The sequence below is a fragment of the Barbus barbus genome (genome assembly GCF_936440315.1).
Source record: "Barbus barbus genome assembly, chromosome: 21".
Taxonomy (NCBI): Eukaryota; Metazoa; Chordata; class Actinopteri; order Cypriniformes; family Cyprinidae; genus Barbus; species Barbus barbus.
In genome coordinates this window covers 20,066,601-20,086,827 of record NC_136749.1, presented here as the reverse complement: position 1 = coordinate 20,086,827, position 20,227 = coordinate 20,066,601, and the positions used below count along the sequence as shown (strand labels likewise).

Below are 20,227 nucleotides of genomic sequence, written 5' to 3'. Positions count from 1 at the left end.
TCTGAATGATGACATATGGAAAAAAGTCAAATAAATTATGGGCATATTTTTTTTTAACAGATTTGGCTTTTTTGAAGCCGCATTAAGAGTCTACACAAATTACAATTCTGATTACATAATCTCATGGTCCACGATACATGAGAAATATCCATCCACTATTTTCAATATAATCAAAGTTAATGGGGACATGGATGTCAAACTCCACAATGACCAAAAGAGCACCATAAAGAATATATTTGTCATACTATTATATAGGATAGGAACGTTTGATTCCATGCTGAGTTTCTACTCGGTCAGAAGTTCAGCGAGCACGCCACGGTCACATTGGATTTACTGACTGAAGTCTGAAGATTTAAGATGCATGTGGCGCAGTAAAATGCAATTATGTACTCCAAGAATTTAACACGATTAGCTTTTGGGCTGTTGGCAGAACCTGCGTTTAAATGCCCGTTAACCCGTGGCGCGTCCTCCAGAGTGAAAGCAGTGCGGTCTCTGTGCAGCTGGACGGTGTGTCTGCATCACAGACAGAAGAATCAGCTGTCAAGCGGGTGAGACTGGTTATCAACCTAACAAGAGTGCATGCAATTAAATACATGTTTTGATTGTTAATCGACCCGTGTTTCAGTTTACACTTTCCTGGGTACTGGGTTTTTGTTTAGAAGGGAATCATATGACCTCTCTCGCAGATTGACCCGTCTAAATGTCCGCCCGGTTTCCCAGACTACTCTCGATCCCACCGAGGTGCGGAAGTTTCAGGCCATGGCGAGCAAGTGGTGGGATTTACAGGGGGAGTTTGCAGCCCTGCACTCCATGAATGACCTGAGAGTGCCTTTCATACGGTGTGTACATCTAACGAAAAAAGTGCCATGGAATCACTAGTATTGCTTATCAGTACAATGTTAGCCTTTTAACATGTATAATTACCTTATACATTTTTAAGCTAATATCTGAGCTCCGTTTTTATGTATTTTTGCTTTTACCAGATCTTTTTAAATGGTCTTATTTTCCATGTGACCCATTTAAAAGTACAGCTAGTAAATGCGATGCCAAATGTTGTATGCATAATATCTTAATTCTAAAATGTATGAATGAAAACAATATTGTTTTAATTAGGGATGCGAATATCAGTTTTCGGCCAATATTTGATTTGTTGAGATTGGATGATATTACAAATTTAACTGTGCATTTTCATTACCTTTTAATTTAACATTTAATTGGCATTTTCTGTCTTCTAATGCTTAATCTCTAAAACTTGAATACAAATTTTTTATATTATATAATAAGAAAACTGATAGAATACAAAAAGAAAGATTAGAGAAGCTAGTGTTAGGTTTTATTTTCTTAAGAATAGAATTAGAATAGAGAGTGCTAGAGTTAGAGGGTCAAATAAAGATGGAAGAGATGTGTTTTTAGCTGCTCTGATTGAGTTGGGCAGGTCATTCCACCAGGACGGAACGTTTAATTTAAAAGTCCGTGAAAGTGATTTTGTGCCTCTTTGGGATGGCATAATAAAGCGACGTTAACTTGCAGAATGCAAGCTTCTCGAGGGCAAAAATTGTGAGATTTAAACTCGCAAATTTAAATGTAATTCTGACTTTATAACTGGGAAAATAAGTCAAAGTTGTAATGATCTTTTTTTATTTTCTTTATTCAGTGGCAGAAAAGGGCTTCCATAATTTTGTCTTTAATGTAATAATTATTCTAGCTAGGTTTTTTTAATATTTGTGCATCCCTTGCTTAGAATAGTGTTATATGGAGTATGGTATGTCACACCTACAACATAAATTTAATGTTTGGGGTCGGTAATATATTTAAAATGTCTTTTAAGAGGTTATAAGTTAAAGCTGCATTTAATTGCTCAAAATACATTGGGAAATGAAATAAAGTTGTGAAATATTATTACAATTGAAACTAATTGTTTTCTATTTGTATGTGCATTTCTGTCTTAGTCTAACTTATTCCTGTGGTTGCAAAGCTGAAGTTTGATCCATATTTCTCCCCAGGATTCTTTGATAAATAGAAAATTCAAAAGAACAGCATTTATTTGAAACAGGCTTTTGATCAATTTAATGCATCCTTCCTTGAATACAAGTATTAATTTCTTTTTTTTTTTTAAATGTCTTGATGATAATCTTATCGTTTCTGTTAATCCAAGTCAGGCTGTTCTATCGATAGTACTAGCATATCCAGAGAGCATCTGTCCCATGTCCAGGTAATGGCAATTAAGGTGAAAGGGTGAGGACAGCATCTAGAGTTTATGCAGCATGTCTGCGATTCTACTCTCGGCAGCTGTTTCCAAGAAGGTCAAGATGGATATTGTGATTGTCATTGTAAGCCTTTCCCCTCGCCTCATGGAATCATCCTGTGCACAATTTCTTCCCCTTCCATGAACACGGGATCAGTTGTAGTATACAGCGTATATGGTAGTGCCCCGGGGCTTGTTTAAATGAGGGACCTCTGTGCTGTTGCTGGTGATTACGTTGTACTTGAGGAATGTGTGTTTTCTAAAGATCAGGCAGGGAATTCCTTTGAAGATGATAGGGTTTGTTGGCAAAGGTGGGCTGAGTTAACAGGATTGGCAGTGAGCACCTCGGGCTGCTTTGGTCTGCACGGTCTGTCCAGGCTTTTGGGGAAGATCGTGAGGATGTTGCCCTTAAGTCCAGCGAGATGAGCAGTGAGGATGTACGATTGCTTCAGGATTTCAGAGACATGTGTCCAGCCAGAGGGACTAGCAGTAAGATGTGTTTTGACTCAGGAAGCGCATTGTGGAATTGCATTCTGTGATTAGCTTTGGATTTTCTGTTTCACGTCAGTCTGATGTACATGGTTTCAAAATTCTGCATGACCAGAGGTGACATGTTTTCCAGCCTAATGCCTGCTTAACCTCATTTTGTGACCTTTGACCCCATTTTCAGGGATAATTTGTTGAATGTGCACGGCGTGCGGCAGTTGGGCAATCCTCTGGCTGGACTCAGAATCCTGGACGTCGGCTGTGGTGGAGGTGTGCTGAGCGAGGTAACTAGTGTTAATTATGAAAATGACTACGGATAATATTGAGCTAGTTGCACTAGTTACTCCAAGTACAGTTTTTCAGTTTACTGTATAATATTTGGTTATTTGAGATCTGGTCTGGGTGTGGTAGCAGTATAAAGCTGGTCTCATGTTTGTTAGGTTTATAACATGCATGAATATTTTTAGCTGGCCACAAATGATAACTGAAAACCTACCAACTGAACTACACGATTAAAACGGACAGCTTCACGCCCAGTGATTTCCTCCACTGAGATAAACACACTTTCTCCAGGCTGTCTCTTTGCCTGATGTGTCATTGTTGTGTTTTGGTGAGCATGATGTCTGTTGAGTGTCCTGTCATGCAAAAACTTCTGTCGGAAGATCCCCTTTTAGGGCACATCAGTGATACAGACAGTTGACTGGTTACTGCAGCCCTATTTCTGAAATTCTGCCCTGAATGACCAGCAGAGGGCGATGTGCAGTTTTGTTGTTGTTGTGTGCTACTGTTTTTTTAACACCTGAAGTTTAACATCCGATTTTCTTTTCCATTAAAATGTTTACCATACAAATCTAATACAAATCCAAAATCAGCAATGAAAAATTGCTAATATTACTAACTCCTGTGGGTTAGTGTTATTTTTTTTTAATTATGCTATTATATACTTTGTCATTTTATTATTATTATTTAAATATTTCTGTTTAAATTAAAATGTTTATTTTAGTCATTTAAGTACTTTAAATGAAATGTATTTCAGTTAATTTGCCAGGGCAACATTTCTAGTTTGTTTTTCATCTAATATTAATATTTTATTTTGTCAGTTTTATTTCAATATGTAGCCATTTTAGTTAAAGTTAACAATAACTAACCCTGCTGTGGATGCTGTCAAACATGAGTATCAAAAAACAAAGTAGCACTAACCTTTCTCAGCCACTAGGGAGGTTAGGAGCAGACGTCCTGGGAATTGACCCAGTGGAGGACAGTGTGCGGACCGCAGAGCTGCACTCCTCCTATGATCCTGATTTACGAGAGAGAGTTCGCTATCAGGCCTGCACCCTGGAGGACCTCGCTGAGGAGGAGGCAGAGGGATTTCATGCTGTAGTGGCATCTGAGGTGGTGGAACATCTGGCTGACCTGGACGCCTTTGCCAGCTGTTGCCAGCAGGTGTTGAAGGTGTGTCACAACATCACTGTCATCTGAAACATGACAATAGCACAAAAGTAACAGTGGGATTCCCAGCAAAGAGAAGTGAACGGACTGATTTAATCTCCTGGGTCAGTGTGTCAGAGGACAAGAAGAGTTACTCCAAATCCCCATAATCTTTCCTAATGCTGTGACATCCAGGCACTTTCATCAGTCAGTTTCTGTTTTGCTTTCTTTTATTTTCTCTTCAGTTTCATTTGATATGGTTTGTTATTTAGAATTGATAAAAATCACTGAATAATTTAAATATATAAACAAATATAATATATTAAATACTGATATTATATGCATTTTTAAGATCTTGATATTTTATTTTAAATATAATAAAACATTTAATTCAAAGAGGGAACACTTAAAGGATCTTTTTACACAAAATTTGTCATATCCCTATTATAGTGTAAATTAAATTCTATTAAACTATAAAATGTTAAAATAAAACATTAAAGTATTAACGTATAACATAATTAATATTTGTAATATTTTTATGTATGTAATGTATTCTGTATTTCTTTTTCAGCCCGGTGGCTCTCTTTTCATCACTACTCTTAACAAAACCAACTTGTCCTACGTTTTTGGGATTGTGGCGGCGGAGCAGCTGTTAAGGATTGTTCCGAGTGGAACTCATGACTGGGAGAAGTTCATCAGCCCAGAGGATCTGGAACGACTTCTAGAGTCTTGTGAGTGTCGCCTCTGTCTCCCATTTCTCTCTCACTATCATTCATTGATCAGTTTCTGAGTATTACCCCCTGCACTTTTCTATCACGGATCTCCTTTGCTGTTTAAATAACAGCTACTGTTGGAAAAGCTTGGTATATATTACTTAATGGTTCAATATGATCTATTTTTCCACTGCTACAGTGTTTACAGCAGATGTTTTTTTACCATCTTTCTGTCTCACTGTATTCCAGTTGGTTTCTATGTGGAGACTATCAGAGGCATGATGTACAATCCTCTCACAGGAGCATGGAGCTGGCAGCAGAGCACGGCCATCAACTATGCATTGCATGCAATCAAACGCAAAGAAGAACCTCAGCCTGACCGGGTCTGGGCTGAGAGTGAGAATCTGGATGAACCAGGTCGAGCCACAAGTTACAGCTGAGCTATTATAATGTGGAAATGCTATCAAACAGACTTCACCTGCTCGAGAATTGATAAATAACCCACACTCAAGATCTCAAAATATGTTGCATAGTGAAGAGTTGCTGAACCAGTAATAATCATTATTTTCATTGTGTTCCTTGATAAAACATTTTGTATCAGGCATGATTCATAGAACATCTTTTGTAAAGCTCTTGTTAAGATGAAAATTTGAGATTGAAGCACTTTTGATTCACATGCCACAGTCACAGACCGCATGTCATTTCAAAGATTCTTTGATATATTTTAACAGCCATTTACTTGTGTGTTTTGTGGTGTTGCTCTTTGGTTGATTCGTGTCTGTGGTCAAACAGAAAAAGTGAATTACGTAATGATTTGTGACTCGGCACTTAAAAAGTGTAGGTACTTAAAATGAAAACAATCATGTTGTCATTGAGAGGGTGTTTTATTCAGCCTGAACAATTCTGTATTTCAAGAGCATCCTTTGAGATGTATTTCTTATCAATTAACAACAATTTCAATGTATTATTTTATCCAGATTTATCAGAACATTTATGATTTTTTTTAATTATGCATGCAAATACATTATATATATATATATATATATATGTGTGTGTGTGTGTGTGTGTATTTGCATGAATACTTATATATATATAATGTATTGGTATGAATACTTTTTATAGGCATATATATTATATATGCCTATAAAAAGTATTCATACCCCTTCGTTTTTTTTCATGTTTTGTTGCAGCCTTATGTTAAACTCCTTTGAATTACTTATTTTCCCCATCAGCCTACACTCCATACACCATAATGACAAAGCATAAACAGAATTGTCAGAACTGTGAACTTAGTAAATTTATTAAAAATGAAAAAACTGAAATAAGCATATTGCACAAGTATTCATACCCTTAACTCAGTGTTTAGCTGAAGCACCTTTACAGCCTCAAGTCTTTTTAGGTATGATGCGACAAGCTTTGCACATCAGAATTTGGCAATTATCTGCCATTCTCCTTACCTCTCAAGCTGTCATGTTGGATGGGGGCAGACGCACATTTTCAGGTTTCTCCAGAACAATTTGATTGGGTTCAAGCCCAGGCTCTGGCTGGGCCAATCAAGCGGGATTTAATCGCACGAACCAATCATAACCGATCATATCCAATTATAGCGCGATGAAGGCATTGCCTCCTTTCATGCGACTTTCCCCCATTTATTTCAATGAGCCTCCAAAAAAGTCACCGTGCGCTTTGGGGTATCTGTTTTAAGTCTATGGACCGAAGGGAGCATCTTGCAGTTGATGGAGATTTGTGGGATGCACATCCAGGGCACAGCTCCCGTTCCACCACATCCCAAAGATGCTCTATTGGGTTGAGATCTGGTGACTGTGGGGGCCATTTTAGTACAGTGAACTCATTGTCATGTTCAAGAAACCAATTTGAAATGATTCGAGCTTTGTGACATGGTGCATTATCCTGCTGGAAGTAGCCATCAGAGGATGGGTACATGGTGGTCATAAAGGGATGGACATGGTCAGAAACAATGCTCAGGTAGGCCGTGGCATTTAAACGATGCCCAATTGGCACTAAGGGGCCTAAAGTGTGCCAAAAAAACATCCCCCACACCATTACACCACCACCACCAGCCTGCACAGTGGTAACAAGGCATGATGGATCCATGGATCCATTCTGTTTACGCCAAATTCTGACTCTACCATCTGAATATCTCAACAGAAATCGAGACTCATCAGACCAGGCAACATTTTTCCAGTCTTCAACCGTCCAATTTTGGTGAGCTTGTGCAAATTGTAGCCTCTTTTTCCTATTTGTAGTGGAGATGAGTGGTACCCGGTGGGGTCTTCTGCTGTTGTAGCCCATCCGCCTCAAGGTTGTGCGTGTTGTGGCTTCACAAATGCTTTGCTGCATACCTCGGTTGTAACGAGTGCTTATTTCAGTCAAAATTGCTCTTCTATCAGCTTGAATCAGTCGGCCCATTCTCCTCTGACCTCTAGCATCAACAAGGCATTTTCGCCCACAGGACTGCCGCATACTGGATGTTTTTCCCTTTTCACACCATTCTTTGTAAACCCTAGAAATGGTTGTGCGTGAAAATCCCAGTAACTGAGCAGATTGTGAAATACTCAGACCGGCCCGTCTGGCACCAACAACCATGCCACGCTCAAAATTGCTTAAATCACCTTTCTTTCCCATTCTGACATTCAGTTTGGAGTTCAGGAGATTGTCTTGACCAGGACCACACCCCTAAATGCATTGAAGCAACTGCCTTGTGATTGGTTGATTAGATAATTGCATTAATGAGAAACTGAACAGGTGGTCCTAATAATCCTTTAGGTGAGTGTATATATATATACATTCAGTCATTTATCAGACAGTTGCCCAGCACTTTAGATAGATAGATAGATAGATAGATAGATAGATAGATAGATAGATAGATAGATAGATAGATAGATAGATAGATAGATAGATAGATAGATGGATGGATGGATATTCATAATGTATTTACATGCATAATGTAATTTATGGGTAACTTAATGGAAATAATTCAGCACATACACTGTATACAGTATGCACACACACACACACACACACACACACACATATGCACACATCTTATAATTACATTAGTTCAGATGCAAAAGCCTCTAAGTGCCGTTTGAAATTTTCCTCTAAAGTGAGCGTTTTTCTCAGGCTCCTGGTTGAATAATTGCACATTAATTGCAATGAATAAGTTCCTAACTGAACATATAGAAGCTTGAGAAAAATGCTTATTTTAGAAATTTCAGGCGGCTCTTTGAGGCTTTTGCATATATATATATATATATAATTACACACGCACACATAAATATAGCCCATATATTATACTGCACTAATATCTATCAGTAATTTATCGTGATATACTCCAATGAAGAAAAACGAAACGGACGCTATTAATTACTGCAAACTACGATGTTCTTCAAATTTTGTTTAGGTCTGTGTCTGCTGTAGTTGAATAAAAACCTGAATGTGATTTATTTGCCTAGCTTCCCTGTGTGATGCGTCGTGACGTCACTCAGCTCCAGCACAGCAACAAAGGAGGATGCGGAGCTGCGCGCGGGAGCCAAATCCCGTTAAAATGCTTTTCTTTTTCTTTACGAGACCGACATAACGCACAACCATGTAACATTTGTCCGTATTTATATGGATAAATGAAGTGGCGCAGGATTCGTTGGAGGAAGCGGGGGGAGAGAGAGAATGTACTGGGTCGCGGGTTTCGCCTCCTCCCGCTCCTTCGTGGTTGAACTTGGCCGGAATCAGAGCCCGTCCCTTGGGTTGTGTGGCTCTGATGAGCGGCATTTATTTTATGGGTACATAGTAGCCGTCCCTGTGCAGGATTTCGGCGGGATCATGTCGGGATTGGTATCGGATTCCTGGTGGAGGAAGACGCTTTACATCACCGGAGGTGCCCTGCTGGCCGCGGCTGCGTATCTGCTGCACGAGCTGCTCTCCATCAGGTCAGTGCTGTGGCCTGCTGTGCTGATGTCAAATGATATATGAAATGACCTACTGTTATTGTTTACAATATTTCATAACACATGCATTTTACATTTGAACCTCTCTAGGGAAAGATTTAAATATTGGTCCGCTTGGCAATGACAGTGCAAGTGAGGTTCTCGTGTTTTCCTTGAGCTCGCGTGTCCGCTGGGCTGCATTAAGTCATGTTTTCAAAATGACATGCACATGCGGTGTTTGGCCGCACGGGAGCATATGAAAACGCCCTGTCACCAATACCCAGCCGGAATTGCCCTTGTTTACATTCGCGCTAAAACAAAAGTACCTTGATAAATTAGTTTTCTGTCCTATTATGCGGCACGTGATCTTGACTGTTTACTTCGCTAGATCACGATGTGCTTGAGCAGTGTTGTACAAGCGACCTTTCTTGGCTCATCTGCAGGCCATTACCTAATAAAAATGTATTGGGGGGGGGGGGGGGGGGGGGGCTGTAATGCTGTCGAAGGTACTAAATCGCTTCCGTTTTAGTAATTGTTTTGAGCTGAATCCTGTTTTAATGTGGAAACAGACGTTCTGATCCTCATACTTGACCGGAGGATTTCAGCACCACAGGCAGTGGACAGCGTCCTGTTGAAGTATTGAGCTTTGCAGCGTTCGGATCAAACTGATGCTTTACACTTTATTCAGTTTGTCATTGAATATAGATTTGATTTGGTGTAAAAAGACATAAAATAGACAGATCAGAATGTTCATTTTAGAGCCACATGGAAGCATATGAAATACACATCTGAGAAGGTGAGTGGCATCCTTATAGATCTGAACGGCCTTTTTATATTAATTTGGAAAATAGTTCCAGATTTTGTTGTTTTGGCCTGGATAATAAACTTTGACAGTCTGTTAACTCTAAAATTACATAGCACACAAACAAACAAATAAATTAATAGCCTACATGCATACATACATGGAAAGTTTTTGTTATCTTAATTTTGTCATGAGTATCTTAACTTTACCATCATGGTTAATTACAAAGCTTCAGGTGTAATGTTCTAAAGTTGTGTTATGTATTCATTATGCAAAGGAAAATTTCTGTAACACCTGTATAATGCATTATAAAGGTATTCACAATGCATTATATGTTTTCGTAACCTAAGTTAAAATGCATTAAAATATATTTGCAGATACTTTGTTACATCTTAAATTGTCTGTTTCTCATGTGTTTTGATGCATTATGCTTTCTAAACATTTTTTACATGTATGTATTTTTCTTTCTAATATGTATTTTTTTCTAATATTTAAAAAGTATAATGCATTAAAACATGATAAACAACCAATTTAAAAAACAATATAAAAGAAATCTTCAAATCTGCAAATATTATAATGCATTATGACATACATTATGAATAATTTTATAATGCACTTTACATAAAGGCTTTAAGTTATGTGTTACCGAAATTGCTATTGTTGTGTATCATATTAACCTTGCCCTGACAGGGTCTACTAAACACTGTTTATTATTTGGATATCTGTATTTGTTATTGGTGCTTTGAGTGTAGAAATCATGATTGCTTTTTATTAATGATGGCTAAATGTGGACAGATTTGTCCTATGACCCCTCAGAATCTGTGCTAATCTTTCTGATCTATATTGAAGGGATTTCAGCAAATCTAAATACATTTTTTCCCTTCCCCCACAAAATACCCTGATTCAGAGTAATATTCAACAGGCCACATGATTATAGTTTGGTTATACAAATCACATTTTTAGAATATGTGTAGAGTTAAAAGAATGAATTTTTGAAATTGTGTGTGATCAGAATAGGACTAAGCTGTGTTGTTTTGAAAGCTCAGGCTTGGACTTGTAGTTTCTGCTTGTGAAATAAGACCTGTCTGTGTCCTCCCACACACATCCTGCTGTTTCCTCATAATTATAGTATAAGACCTTTTCCGATGCACTCCACCTGATTTTGGGGGCTAAATAACTGCTTTTAAAAGCTAAATTATGTTCCTTTCTGTTCAGGTAAAGCATGATGCATTTCAATGACAGGGTGATGGATTCTCCCAAAGAACAAATATACTGATAAAATGCATGCCAACTAAATACAAATACAAAGTTTTGTTCCTTATGTCTGACTTTGATATTTAACCATCAGTATTTTGAGTGAGCTTTTATATATATGTTCATATTGAAGTCCTGAGTAGATTGTCTGATTTTACAATCTATGATTGATCTCCTCCTTACAGGAAAGAACAACAGTTGGATTCTAAAGACGCCATCATCCTTCACCAGTTCTCCAGGCCAAAAAACGGGGTGCCAAGCCTTTCACCTTTCTGCCTGAAAATGGAGACCTATCTGCGCATGGTTGATCTGCCCTATCAAGTATGCATAAAGGAGCAGTTTGGATTTTGGAGTCCATTTCCTTTGATCAGTGGATACATGCAGTTATTGGAAGTCATACCATCTGCTGTTGAAATGTCAATGAAATTCATGAAAGCCCTTAGAAAATAGGATTGTTTTTTTTCAGTTCATATCCAGATGCTCCAAAATAAAGAGTAGTGTTTTTTATATTAATAATAATAATACTACTAATTATTATTATTATTATTATAAATTGCTCAATTAAAATTGATGGTTTACATCTTTTCACCATCAATATGCTTCCTTTTTTGCAGAATTACTTTGATGGAAGCCTCTCTTCCCAGGGCAAGATGCCTTGGATCGAGTATAATTACGAGCAGGTGTGCGGAACTGAATTTATAATTGACTTCCTGGAGGAGAAACTTGGTGTGAGCCTAAACAAGGGTCTGAGCGCTCAGGAGCAGGCGGTAGCGCGGGCCATCACCACCATGGTGGAGGAACACTTGTACTGGTGAGTCATGTGCTGCCATTCAGAATGAGTCACTTCTCTGCTGATATGTGAGGATCAAATATGCACCTACGGATTATTGACTAGAGTCAGTAGAGTTATGCAGTTTGTTTTTTGATTTTTAAAGCCTTAAAGGAATAGTTCACCCCAAAATGAAAATTTGCTAAAAATGTACTCACCCTCAGGCCATCCAAGATGTAGACAAGTTTTTTTTTTTCTTGCATGTGTGTAAGAAACAAATTCATCATTAAGACATTTTAACTTCAAACCATTGCTTCTGAATTGCTTTCTAATGTTGCTTTCTCCAGTGAAAAGTTGTCTCATCTGAATCAGGAGAGAAATATGCACAGACCAGGCATGGTTTATAAGCCAAAACAGTTCTAAACAAATATGTCGGTGAATTTTGATGTGAGAGGACAACAGGGTTTGGACTTTTTCATTGGAGAGGAAGCATTATTATGGATTATGAACTCGTATTTTGGACAGAAGTGAAAGTTTTAAATTAAAATTCCTTAATAATAGATTTGTTTCTTAAAAGCATGCAGCTTTTCAACTGTCTGAACTAATGGCATCCATTCAATGCAGAGAATCCATTGTTGTGCAAATGATGTAATGTTAAATTTCACCACATCTGTTTCAGTGAAGAAAGAAACTCATCTGCTCGTCTGATGGCCTAATTTTAAATACATTTTCAACAAAATTTTGGGGTTTCCACTGTTTCTTTAAGGACGTTATTTAAGCAAAGGTCTAAATATACACAAATAATTACCCAAAACTATAAATCAAGATTTATAATTTAGGTTGATGAATCTATTTCATTACAAAAGCTATATATTTAAAAATCATTAAATTATATTTTTTAATTCCCAAATTATTAGTGTATCATGTTTTCTATTCTATAGTAATTATTTATTTGATTAATTCATCTGAATTTTAGACGTTTGCATCCTAGCATCCTGTCCAGCAGTATAACTGTAACTGTAAAAACACATGACCCCTTTAAAAGAACTCAGTTAATAATAATCATCAAAAATGATTTATTAATACTTAAGTGAATCTGTCTTTTTGTAATAAATATTTAAACTGTTTTATTCCAGATTATTCTTGAAGATTATAGCTGTGCTTGACAAATAGCCAGATAACCAATTTATTTGCATAATAAAAATGAATGAAAAGTTGTATGAGTAACCATAAACCACTAAAATATGCGTGATAAGCTTGCAGTGGACATGATTTGCAGTGCAGGCAGCAGATTTATAAAATGAATGACTCGTGCTGAAACATTATCCTACACATTGGGTATCATAGTGTAAGCATTATACTCAGGAAAAAAACAATTGTATAACCAGTCTCTTTTCTTACTGCCTAATCTCCTCTTCATTTCTTTTGCATTATTATATTCCTTCAAATGAAATCATTTTTTTGTTTGTTTGTTTCTTTTTCTTGTGCATTCTCTCTTCACACTGCCTAGAAGTGCTTTACACTCTGCTATATATAGCATCCCACATGGCTATTGATTGAATAATTCATGAGTTTGAATATCTGTGTCCACTCCAGAGTAGTGTTGTGTGTGTGAGGCTGTGAGCAAGAACATTTATTGAGCTATAAATGAGAGTGATGGATGCCATGCTGGGAAATAGGCAGGAAATATGGATTATGACACTGGTGGGTTTTGATCAGGAAATGAACCTCCTGTAACGTACTTGACCCATTTCAGTAAAACTACCTAGTAATATCAGATTAAGACGTTAACAAAAAATGTAGCGTACATTACTGTTTTATGGAATCCATATATTATATCCTTACAAATTAAAATGCCATGTTGGTCAATGCAATGTTTGAATTTAGTAGTTATTTTTGGTGCAGAATTGACACACTGCAGCTTTGAATCTGATTTAAACCTGATGAAAGGCTGATTGTAAATTCCAAGTGGTGAGTTCAAAGCCATGAACCCAAAGAGCGCTTGAAGCCATTTTGGATGAATGGTTTTTATGAATACATTTTTTATTAATTACTACTGTGCAAATAAGTTAATTAGAAGACGGCTTTAATTAATTTGATTCAGATAATCACAGAGCAGAGAATTAATTCAAAGTTTAATCTCAAAGGCCAAACTGAGTTTGTTTTCTGTGTGATACTAAAGCTACACACAGTTATAATAAACTCTGAAATATAAACAAGCCCAATTTATGATGAATAGCTTGTGCTTATGATCAATTATTTGTTGAAGATTTCCTCATTTGTTAGTTGTTTTGGATAAAAGCAGCTAGGAAATAAATGTATTATGCAAGTTAAATATGCAGAATAGTAAAGATCTAATATATTTTATTTTATGCAATAAATATAATTGCGCATCTGCAGTTTGTGAGTTGTTCCTCTCATCTCTCCTTCCAACATTGCTTTCTTAAGAAAAATGACAATATAAAAGCCAATTAATAATATAATGTTATTAATATTATTATTAATGTGTTGTCTGCATAATATGACATTTGTATTTGTATCCCACACAATATAAATGGCTCTTTGTACATGAAAATATAGAGATAAATTTGTACTTTAGGAAAGTACAAAAGGAATCATTACCTTCAATTTATGAATCTCTTTCTTCACTGATCTCTGTCACCACAGGACCATTGCTTACTGTCAGTGGGTGGATAATGTTCAAGAGACTCAAAGGATGCTGGACCTTCCTGGGCCCCTCAGTGACCTGCTGAAATGGATCCTGTGTCAGCTGACGGGGGGCATTGTGAAGCGAGAGATGTACTGTCATGGCATCGGCTGCTTCACTAAAGAGGAAGTTTACACCCTCATGGAGAAGGACATGCGCACACTGGCCACACTGCTAGGTGAGCAGGACAAGAAATAGAAGGTTAAAATGATACTTTGTCATGAGTATGTTTTTGTGATGTGATACAATGATTTACAATGAATTATTTTATTAAATGTTTGGTTACACTTTATTTTAAGCTCCAATTCTCGCTATTAACAAGCCATTAACTACAAATTTTGCCTCAGTAAACACCTAATTTGCTGCTTATTAATAGTTACTAAGGTAGCTGTTAAGTTTAAGTATTGGATAGGATTAGGGATGTAAAATATGATCATTCAGAATATGTGCTTTATACGTACTAATAAACAGCCAATATGTTAATAATAGGCATACTAATAAGCAACTAGTAAATAGTGAGAATTGGTCCCTATACTAAAGTGTTACCAAATATTTTTTATAATGAAGTTAATAAAGTTTATGTTATATAATATTTATGTGATGTGTGTATTAATATAACCGAGGTTCTGCCATATACACACTTGTTATAAGTATTGTTTAAAATAATAATAACAATAACATGCTATACTGAATAAAATACAATAAATACATTTGTATACATTTCAAATCATTTCTATTAATGAAAGAATCTGAAACATTTTTATAATAGTAAAAAATATTTATTGAGCATACAATCAGCATATTAGAATGATCTCTCAAGGATCATGTGACACTGAAGACTGAAGTAATGTCTGCTGAAGATTCAGCTTTGCCATCACAGGAATAAATTACTTTTTAAAATATATTCAAAATAATAATAATATTTCACATCATTACTGTTTTACTGTGTTTTTGATCGAATAAATGCAGATCTTACAGTCTGCAAACATTTGATGAGTAGTTTAATTGTGTTTCTTCTAGGCCATAGAACTGCAATTTGCATTATTTTTTATAAAAAGCTTAAGTTTATATATAACGTTTATCCTCTGGTAATTGAATAAACTGAAAATCTGAATATTTTCTAGTATTTTTAATGTTTTTCTGAAACAGTTTTTAAAGAAGTCTGTTATTTGTCCTAATTTTTGGCCAAGGGTTAATATTTATTTTCTGCACCGTCAGGGGATAAGAAGTACATCATGGGTCCCAAGCTGTCCAGTGTGGATGCCACAGTGTTTGGTCACCTTGCACAAGCCATGTGGACGCTGCCTGGCACACGGCCCGAGCAGCTCATTAAAGGTGAGCAAGACCTCACAACTGCAGTTTTGTAGTTAATAGGGCGATTAATATAATTGGAAATATTTGGAGAACAAAAGATAGAGTCATACATGTCTTCATTTTAGATGTTGTTTTATTTAAAGGGATAGTTCCCCCCAAAATTAAAACTCATCATTTTTGATCCAAAGTTGTTCTGTGTTCCAAGAAAAAAGAAAATTAAACAGGTTTGAAAAGTTCAATTTTCTTTTTGGATCAACTATTCCTTTCAATTTTGTGCCCTGGCATGGCAGTTTGTTAAATGTCCACTAGATGGCATTGTAGGCATTTATTTATGCTTCTGCACATTAAAGTTCAGTCACACATGCAATGTCAAACCACCTATGCAGAATAGAGCATCAGTCCGTTTCCAGAAGTAAAAGAAATTACATTAATTATATCCATAGGGCAATTGATTTTTAATGGTTTAATGATTTTAATTTAATAGAGTCAGTCTTATTCTAAAATATTTGCAAATATATGCATGTTTTGCAACAATCATAAAATATGTGAAAGCCATACAGTCTTGTAGTTTTTATGCAATGTATTTATTTTTTTACCCTTGTAGATGGCTGGGTTGGTTCATTGCTTATAACATTTTAACAAAAAAATATCCCTATGGGTAAAATGAAGGGGAAAAATACTTCAGGAGCCAAGCCTGTTGGAAAAGTGGTTGGGCATTATTATACTCTAAAGCAATATGTTGCTGTATTCTTTATTAATATTTATATTTATTCTCAGTGGAGACACAATGAAACAAGAATCAGCCACTCAGCACACCATGTCTGACAGGTTTTAAGCTGTACAATGAATAACTATTTCTATCTGCGCACAGGAGAGCTGATCAACCTCGCCATGTACTGTGAGCGCATACGGAGGAAGTTCTGGCCCGAGTGGTTTGTAGACTTAGAGGACTTCTGTTACGACAGTGACAACGACGCTAGCAGCGGGACACCCACCTGCTTGCTGGACCTTGGTCTCTTTTCCAGGACAGACACTTTAGAGGAAAGTGATCTAAGCCTCCCGTCACACAGTAATACACACTCGCAAGACTCAGACCACTCCGCACGCTCGCTCTCAGACTCTGACATTGAAGCAGATGGCTCGGATGTGGAGCAGCAGGTCAAGGGTAAAATCTAATATCTGGTGTAAGAGAGCTTTTTGAGATGCATTGTGGCTCCAGAACTCTTATGGATATTTCTTGCCTGGATGAATAACACTTTGATTAAATGTGTGTACACAACGTGACATCAGTCATGGACATTAACACCTCAAGATTTACACCATAGAAGTTGGACGCATGTTAAAGATCATTCATTCTCATCATTGTAAAATCATTATGCCTCCATCCTTCTCTGAACTGTTTGTTTGTCCACGGTTTCAAATTAGCTTTCATTTCAAGGAAACAAATATTTCATGTTTTTTCAGACCAGTCACTATGTCTCTTTTCTCTAAATTTAATCAAATATTTGTTCTAGAACAGAGTCATGTAGCAAAATACTAGCTTGCATGATTCTTGGATGTTTAACATTTTGTGCCAACTGAAACTAAATCTGTGTGAATTCCTCCCTCCTGTTCAAACCTAATAATTCCTGCTCCCAGATCAGCTAAAGTACATAAACTAGAATTGATGGAGATGGATAAAAGGATTTATGAAGCATTTAATCCCGGTTCTGCATAAAATAACAAAATGAGAATCCAATCTTCACAAATATTTAGGCTAATACAATAAAACCAAATCCCTTTCTGCCATTTGTATTAGTTAGGGCTCCAGTGTGTGTCATCAGTGTCAGACTCTTGATCAGTCTGAATGGTGCTTAATGCCTGTGTGCCTGACTGCAACCATTTGTACATGTGTGACAGTCTTTCCTCTTCATCCCCATGTGTCTCTTTCGGTTCGATTCTGTAATACACACCGGTTTGCGTGACCCCACCAGAGGGCACTGTGACCATTCACATGTTGAGTGGGTCCTATGCAGCCCACTTGCATTGCCCTTGCAAGAGTCGCTTCAAGCTTCTGCCTTAAAAGAACGTTTTAAATATTAATAACAACAGTGAACCTCTAGTGAACACTAAACGGTCAGCTTTGGTGGCGTAGGAGTCTGATCATACTTTATTTTTTTCCATGTGTGTGATTTGTGCAGTTGAGCAGATATGCCTTAGTTGAGGGAAAATTGTTGTGAACAATAGCCGCATGATGAGTTTACCCTCTTTCTGTTGAATTTGCTTGAAACCCAAGCCTGTACTAAATGAATTTATTTAAATCTCTTATAATGTTTGATCTTTTATGCAGACTTCTGTTGTTTACTTTCCATATTGTTGTTTTGCACATTTTAGATTATTGAAAGACTTTGGACAATGTAAAGATATGGATTGAAACATTAGAGGACTTAAAACAGGGTCCATACAATCAGTGAGATATGTTATATGTGTGTGTATGATATACAGTAGTTACCTGTAATACATCATTTACCTGCATGTGTGTTTGTGTGCGTCTATATGTGTGAGCTGGTGTAAAGTTCACCAGTGGAAATCTTCTAGCAAATATTTATCCCTGTATAGTATCGAGGTTAAAGTTAAATACGCATAAAAAACAGTCTCTTATGAATTTTGTGTTAATATTAATTCATTTGCAAATTATTTTTTGGATATAAAGTTTTAAAAAAAATCAGTGATTTAAGGAGATGTTTAGATAAAATTGGTCTTTTCGATTCATTATAAATAACAGCTGAAATGAAATTAACATTCAAAAACATGCATTTAAATTTTACCCTGTGATGTATGTTTATTAATAGACTTTTAGAGATCTGTGTTTTGGGAACATAGCTGGATTATGTTCTATGTCAGTTTTGCTATAGATCTGATATTAGATCTTGAAGCCATATTAGAGAGTTAATTTCTTGTTTGTGGAAACAAAGTGATGGCTATAAATACATATACACGATTCTACCTAATTTGAATCAGCTGTGTATAACTGGGACCCTCTAGTGAGTGCTTAGTTATCCTGAACTGAGTGGTTGTTTGACAATGATTGCTCTAAAACATCAATTAAAATAGCTGTGACAATTTAAACGTGTGCATGAGGCGTATCTGTTTTTTCATGTTCTTTAGTCTAACGCTTTTGTTTGCCTTTTTTGCTTTTATTAAGTATTATGTATTAGTTCTGGTCCTCAAATTTGACTACGAGAGTGGTGCTCTCTTGAACTTCTTACTTTTTGTGTCACTCTGTTTGTTTGTGTTTGTTGGGTTCCAGACAGACTGTCATTCTGTGCATTAGTTTAGTTTACCTCAGACGATTAGTTCAAATACTGATTTATTCAAGAATGAAACAAACTGTTTTTATGAGTGAGTCGTTGAATGATTCACCGTACCCATTCATTCACAACATGAATTAATTTAGAAACTAATGAAGTGGCTGTTTTAATGAATGAGACATTGAATCATTCACTGTGCTGATTAGCTCAAAACACTGATGCATTCAGGAGTGACTATGTCCAAAATCACATGCTCTCTCAGTAAGTTTTTTTTTTGTATTTTTTCAACTAAGTTATTACTTTGTAGCCATTAAAAACTTCTAGTATGTGTGTGTGTGTATATAGTACAAATGTAATCCAGACATACTACATTCACCTCGTCAATGACCTACCAGTATCAGTGGTCTCATGGAATAGTAAAGTGTCCATTGGATGGGCACTTAAGAGTCTCGCCGCAAGTAGTAAGTCATCCAGGTAATTTTTTGCCTATGGTTTCATGAATACGGACATATTACTCTTTTCACATACTGCTTTTCTTCTGCTATACAGTACGGAATTATGTAATTTCAGATGAAACCACTGTTTTTATGAGTGAGACACTGAATCATTCACTCTTCTGATTTGTTCAAAACACTGATTCATTCAGGAACGAAACAGAAGGCTTGTTTTTATTAGTGAGTCATTGATTAATTCACTGTACTGATTTTGTACGAAACCTTGCCTTTCCACAAACAAATCTACTACTGAGTGTTACTTTGACTTAATTTGAAGCAACAGTATTTTTGTTGGTGAAGCAAAAATACCTGGCGATAAAAGGTAAGTTACTCAGTCTTGTTTGTTGAACTGTTAGCAAGTGACTTGATTTTAAACTTATGTTCATGTTCTTTTGTGCTGATATTCAGAACATCAATGCTCTTGCTCGCACAATATGCTTAAATATAGCTTTTAATATTCAAAAAGTCAGTGTGAATGTTTTCCATCCTGTGTGTGCATATGTGTATGTGTGTGTGTTTAGCATGAGCTAACATCTTTTCAATCAGGCTAATGAGTGGCAGCCATCAATGCGCAGAGGAGGGCTGATTAAGGCGTTTCCAGGCACTGGAGACGTGCAGAGGAAACAGCAGGGGAGAGAGAGGGAGATAGAGAGAGAGAAGAGAAGAGAGACAGGAGAGGGAGAGGGGCCACGGATCAGGAACCAGGTTCCCGCGGGATGGAGCAGGTGCAAGCTGCGAGCAAGGCCTTTGGGCCCAACGGGGCAGCCAGGGCTTAAAACAA

General features: G+C 36.7%; 2 protein-coding genes across 4 annotated transcripts; both read left to right on the top strand.

Annotated features, from left to right (window-relative positions):
* The first annotated feature begins 287 nt into the window (after nucleotides 1-287).
* Nucleotides 288-6,175, top strand: LOC306887138 (ubiquinone biosynthesis O-methyltransferase, mitochondrial-like). Of its 3 annotated transcripts, none has more exons than XR_013785664.1 (7): nucleotides 292-548; nucleotides 687-839; nucleotides 2,916-3,015; nucleotides 3,941-4,183; nucleotides 4,731-4,890; nucleotides 5,122-5,920; nucleotides 5,995-6,175. XR_013785664.1 is itself a non-coding variant. In XM_079444680.1 (6 exons), exons 1-6 carry the CDS (start codon nucleotides 385-387, stop codon nucleotides 5,310-5,312), a joined length of 1,011 nt encoding a protein of 336 aa, XP_079300806.1. In that variant the 5' UTR covers nucleotides 288-384; the 3' UTR covers nucleotides 5,313-6,175. The 3 variants fall into 3 exon arrangements, 1 of the variants encoding a protein (XP_079300806.1); XR_013785665.1 differs by having other exon boundaries at nucleotides 5,122-5,969; nucleotides 6,024-6,175; XM_079444680.1 differs by having other exon boundaries at nucleotides 288-548; nucleotides 5,122-6,175.
* A 2,200-nt stretch (nucleotides 6,176-8,375) lies between these two features.
* On the top strand, nucleotides 8,376-18,767 carry LOC306886944 (failed axon connections homolog). Its single transcript, XM_079444337.1, has 6 exons — nucleotides 8,376-8,819; nucleotides 11,058-11,193; nucleotides 11,487-11,683; nucleotides 14,309-14,526; nucleotides 15,567-15,683; nucleotides 16,534-18,767. The coding sequence occupies exons 1-6, from the start codon at nucleotides 8,560-8,562 to the stop codon at nucleotides 16,836-16,838; spliced, it is 1,233 nt and encodes a 410-aa protein (XP_079300463.1). The 5' UTR covers nucleotides 8,376-8,559; the 3' UTR covers nucleotides 16,839-18,767.
* Nucleotides 18,768-20,227: the final 1,460 nt, after the last annotated feature.

Coding starts and splice junctions, on each gene's coding strand:
- LOC306887138 (XM_079444680.1), top strand. CDS start 385: ATGTACTCCAAGAATTTAACACGATTAGCTTTTGGGCTGTTGGCAGAA. Junction 3,016..3,940: donor GTGGAGGTGTGCTGAGCGAG/GTAACTAGTGTT, acceptor AACCTTTCTCAG/CCACTAGGGAGGTTAGGAGC. Junction 4,891..5,121: donor GGAACGACTTCTAGAGTCTT/GTGAGTGTCGCC, acceptor ACTGTATTCCAG/TTGGTTTCTATGTGGAGACT.
- LOC306886944 (XM_079444337.1), top strand. CDS start 8,560: ATGTACTGGGTCGCGGGTTTCGCCTCCTCCCGCTCCTTCGTGGTTGAA. Junction 11,684..14,308: donor GTGGAGGAACACTTGTACTG/GTGAGTCATGTG, acceptor CTGTCACCACAG/GACCATTGCTTACTGTCAGT. Junction 14,527..15,566: donor CACACTGGCCACACTGCTAG/GTGAGCAGGACA, acceptor CTGCACCGTCAG/GGGATAAGAAGTACATCATG.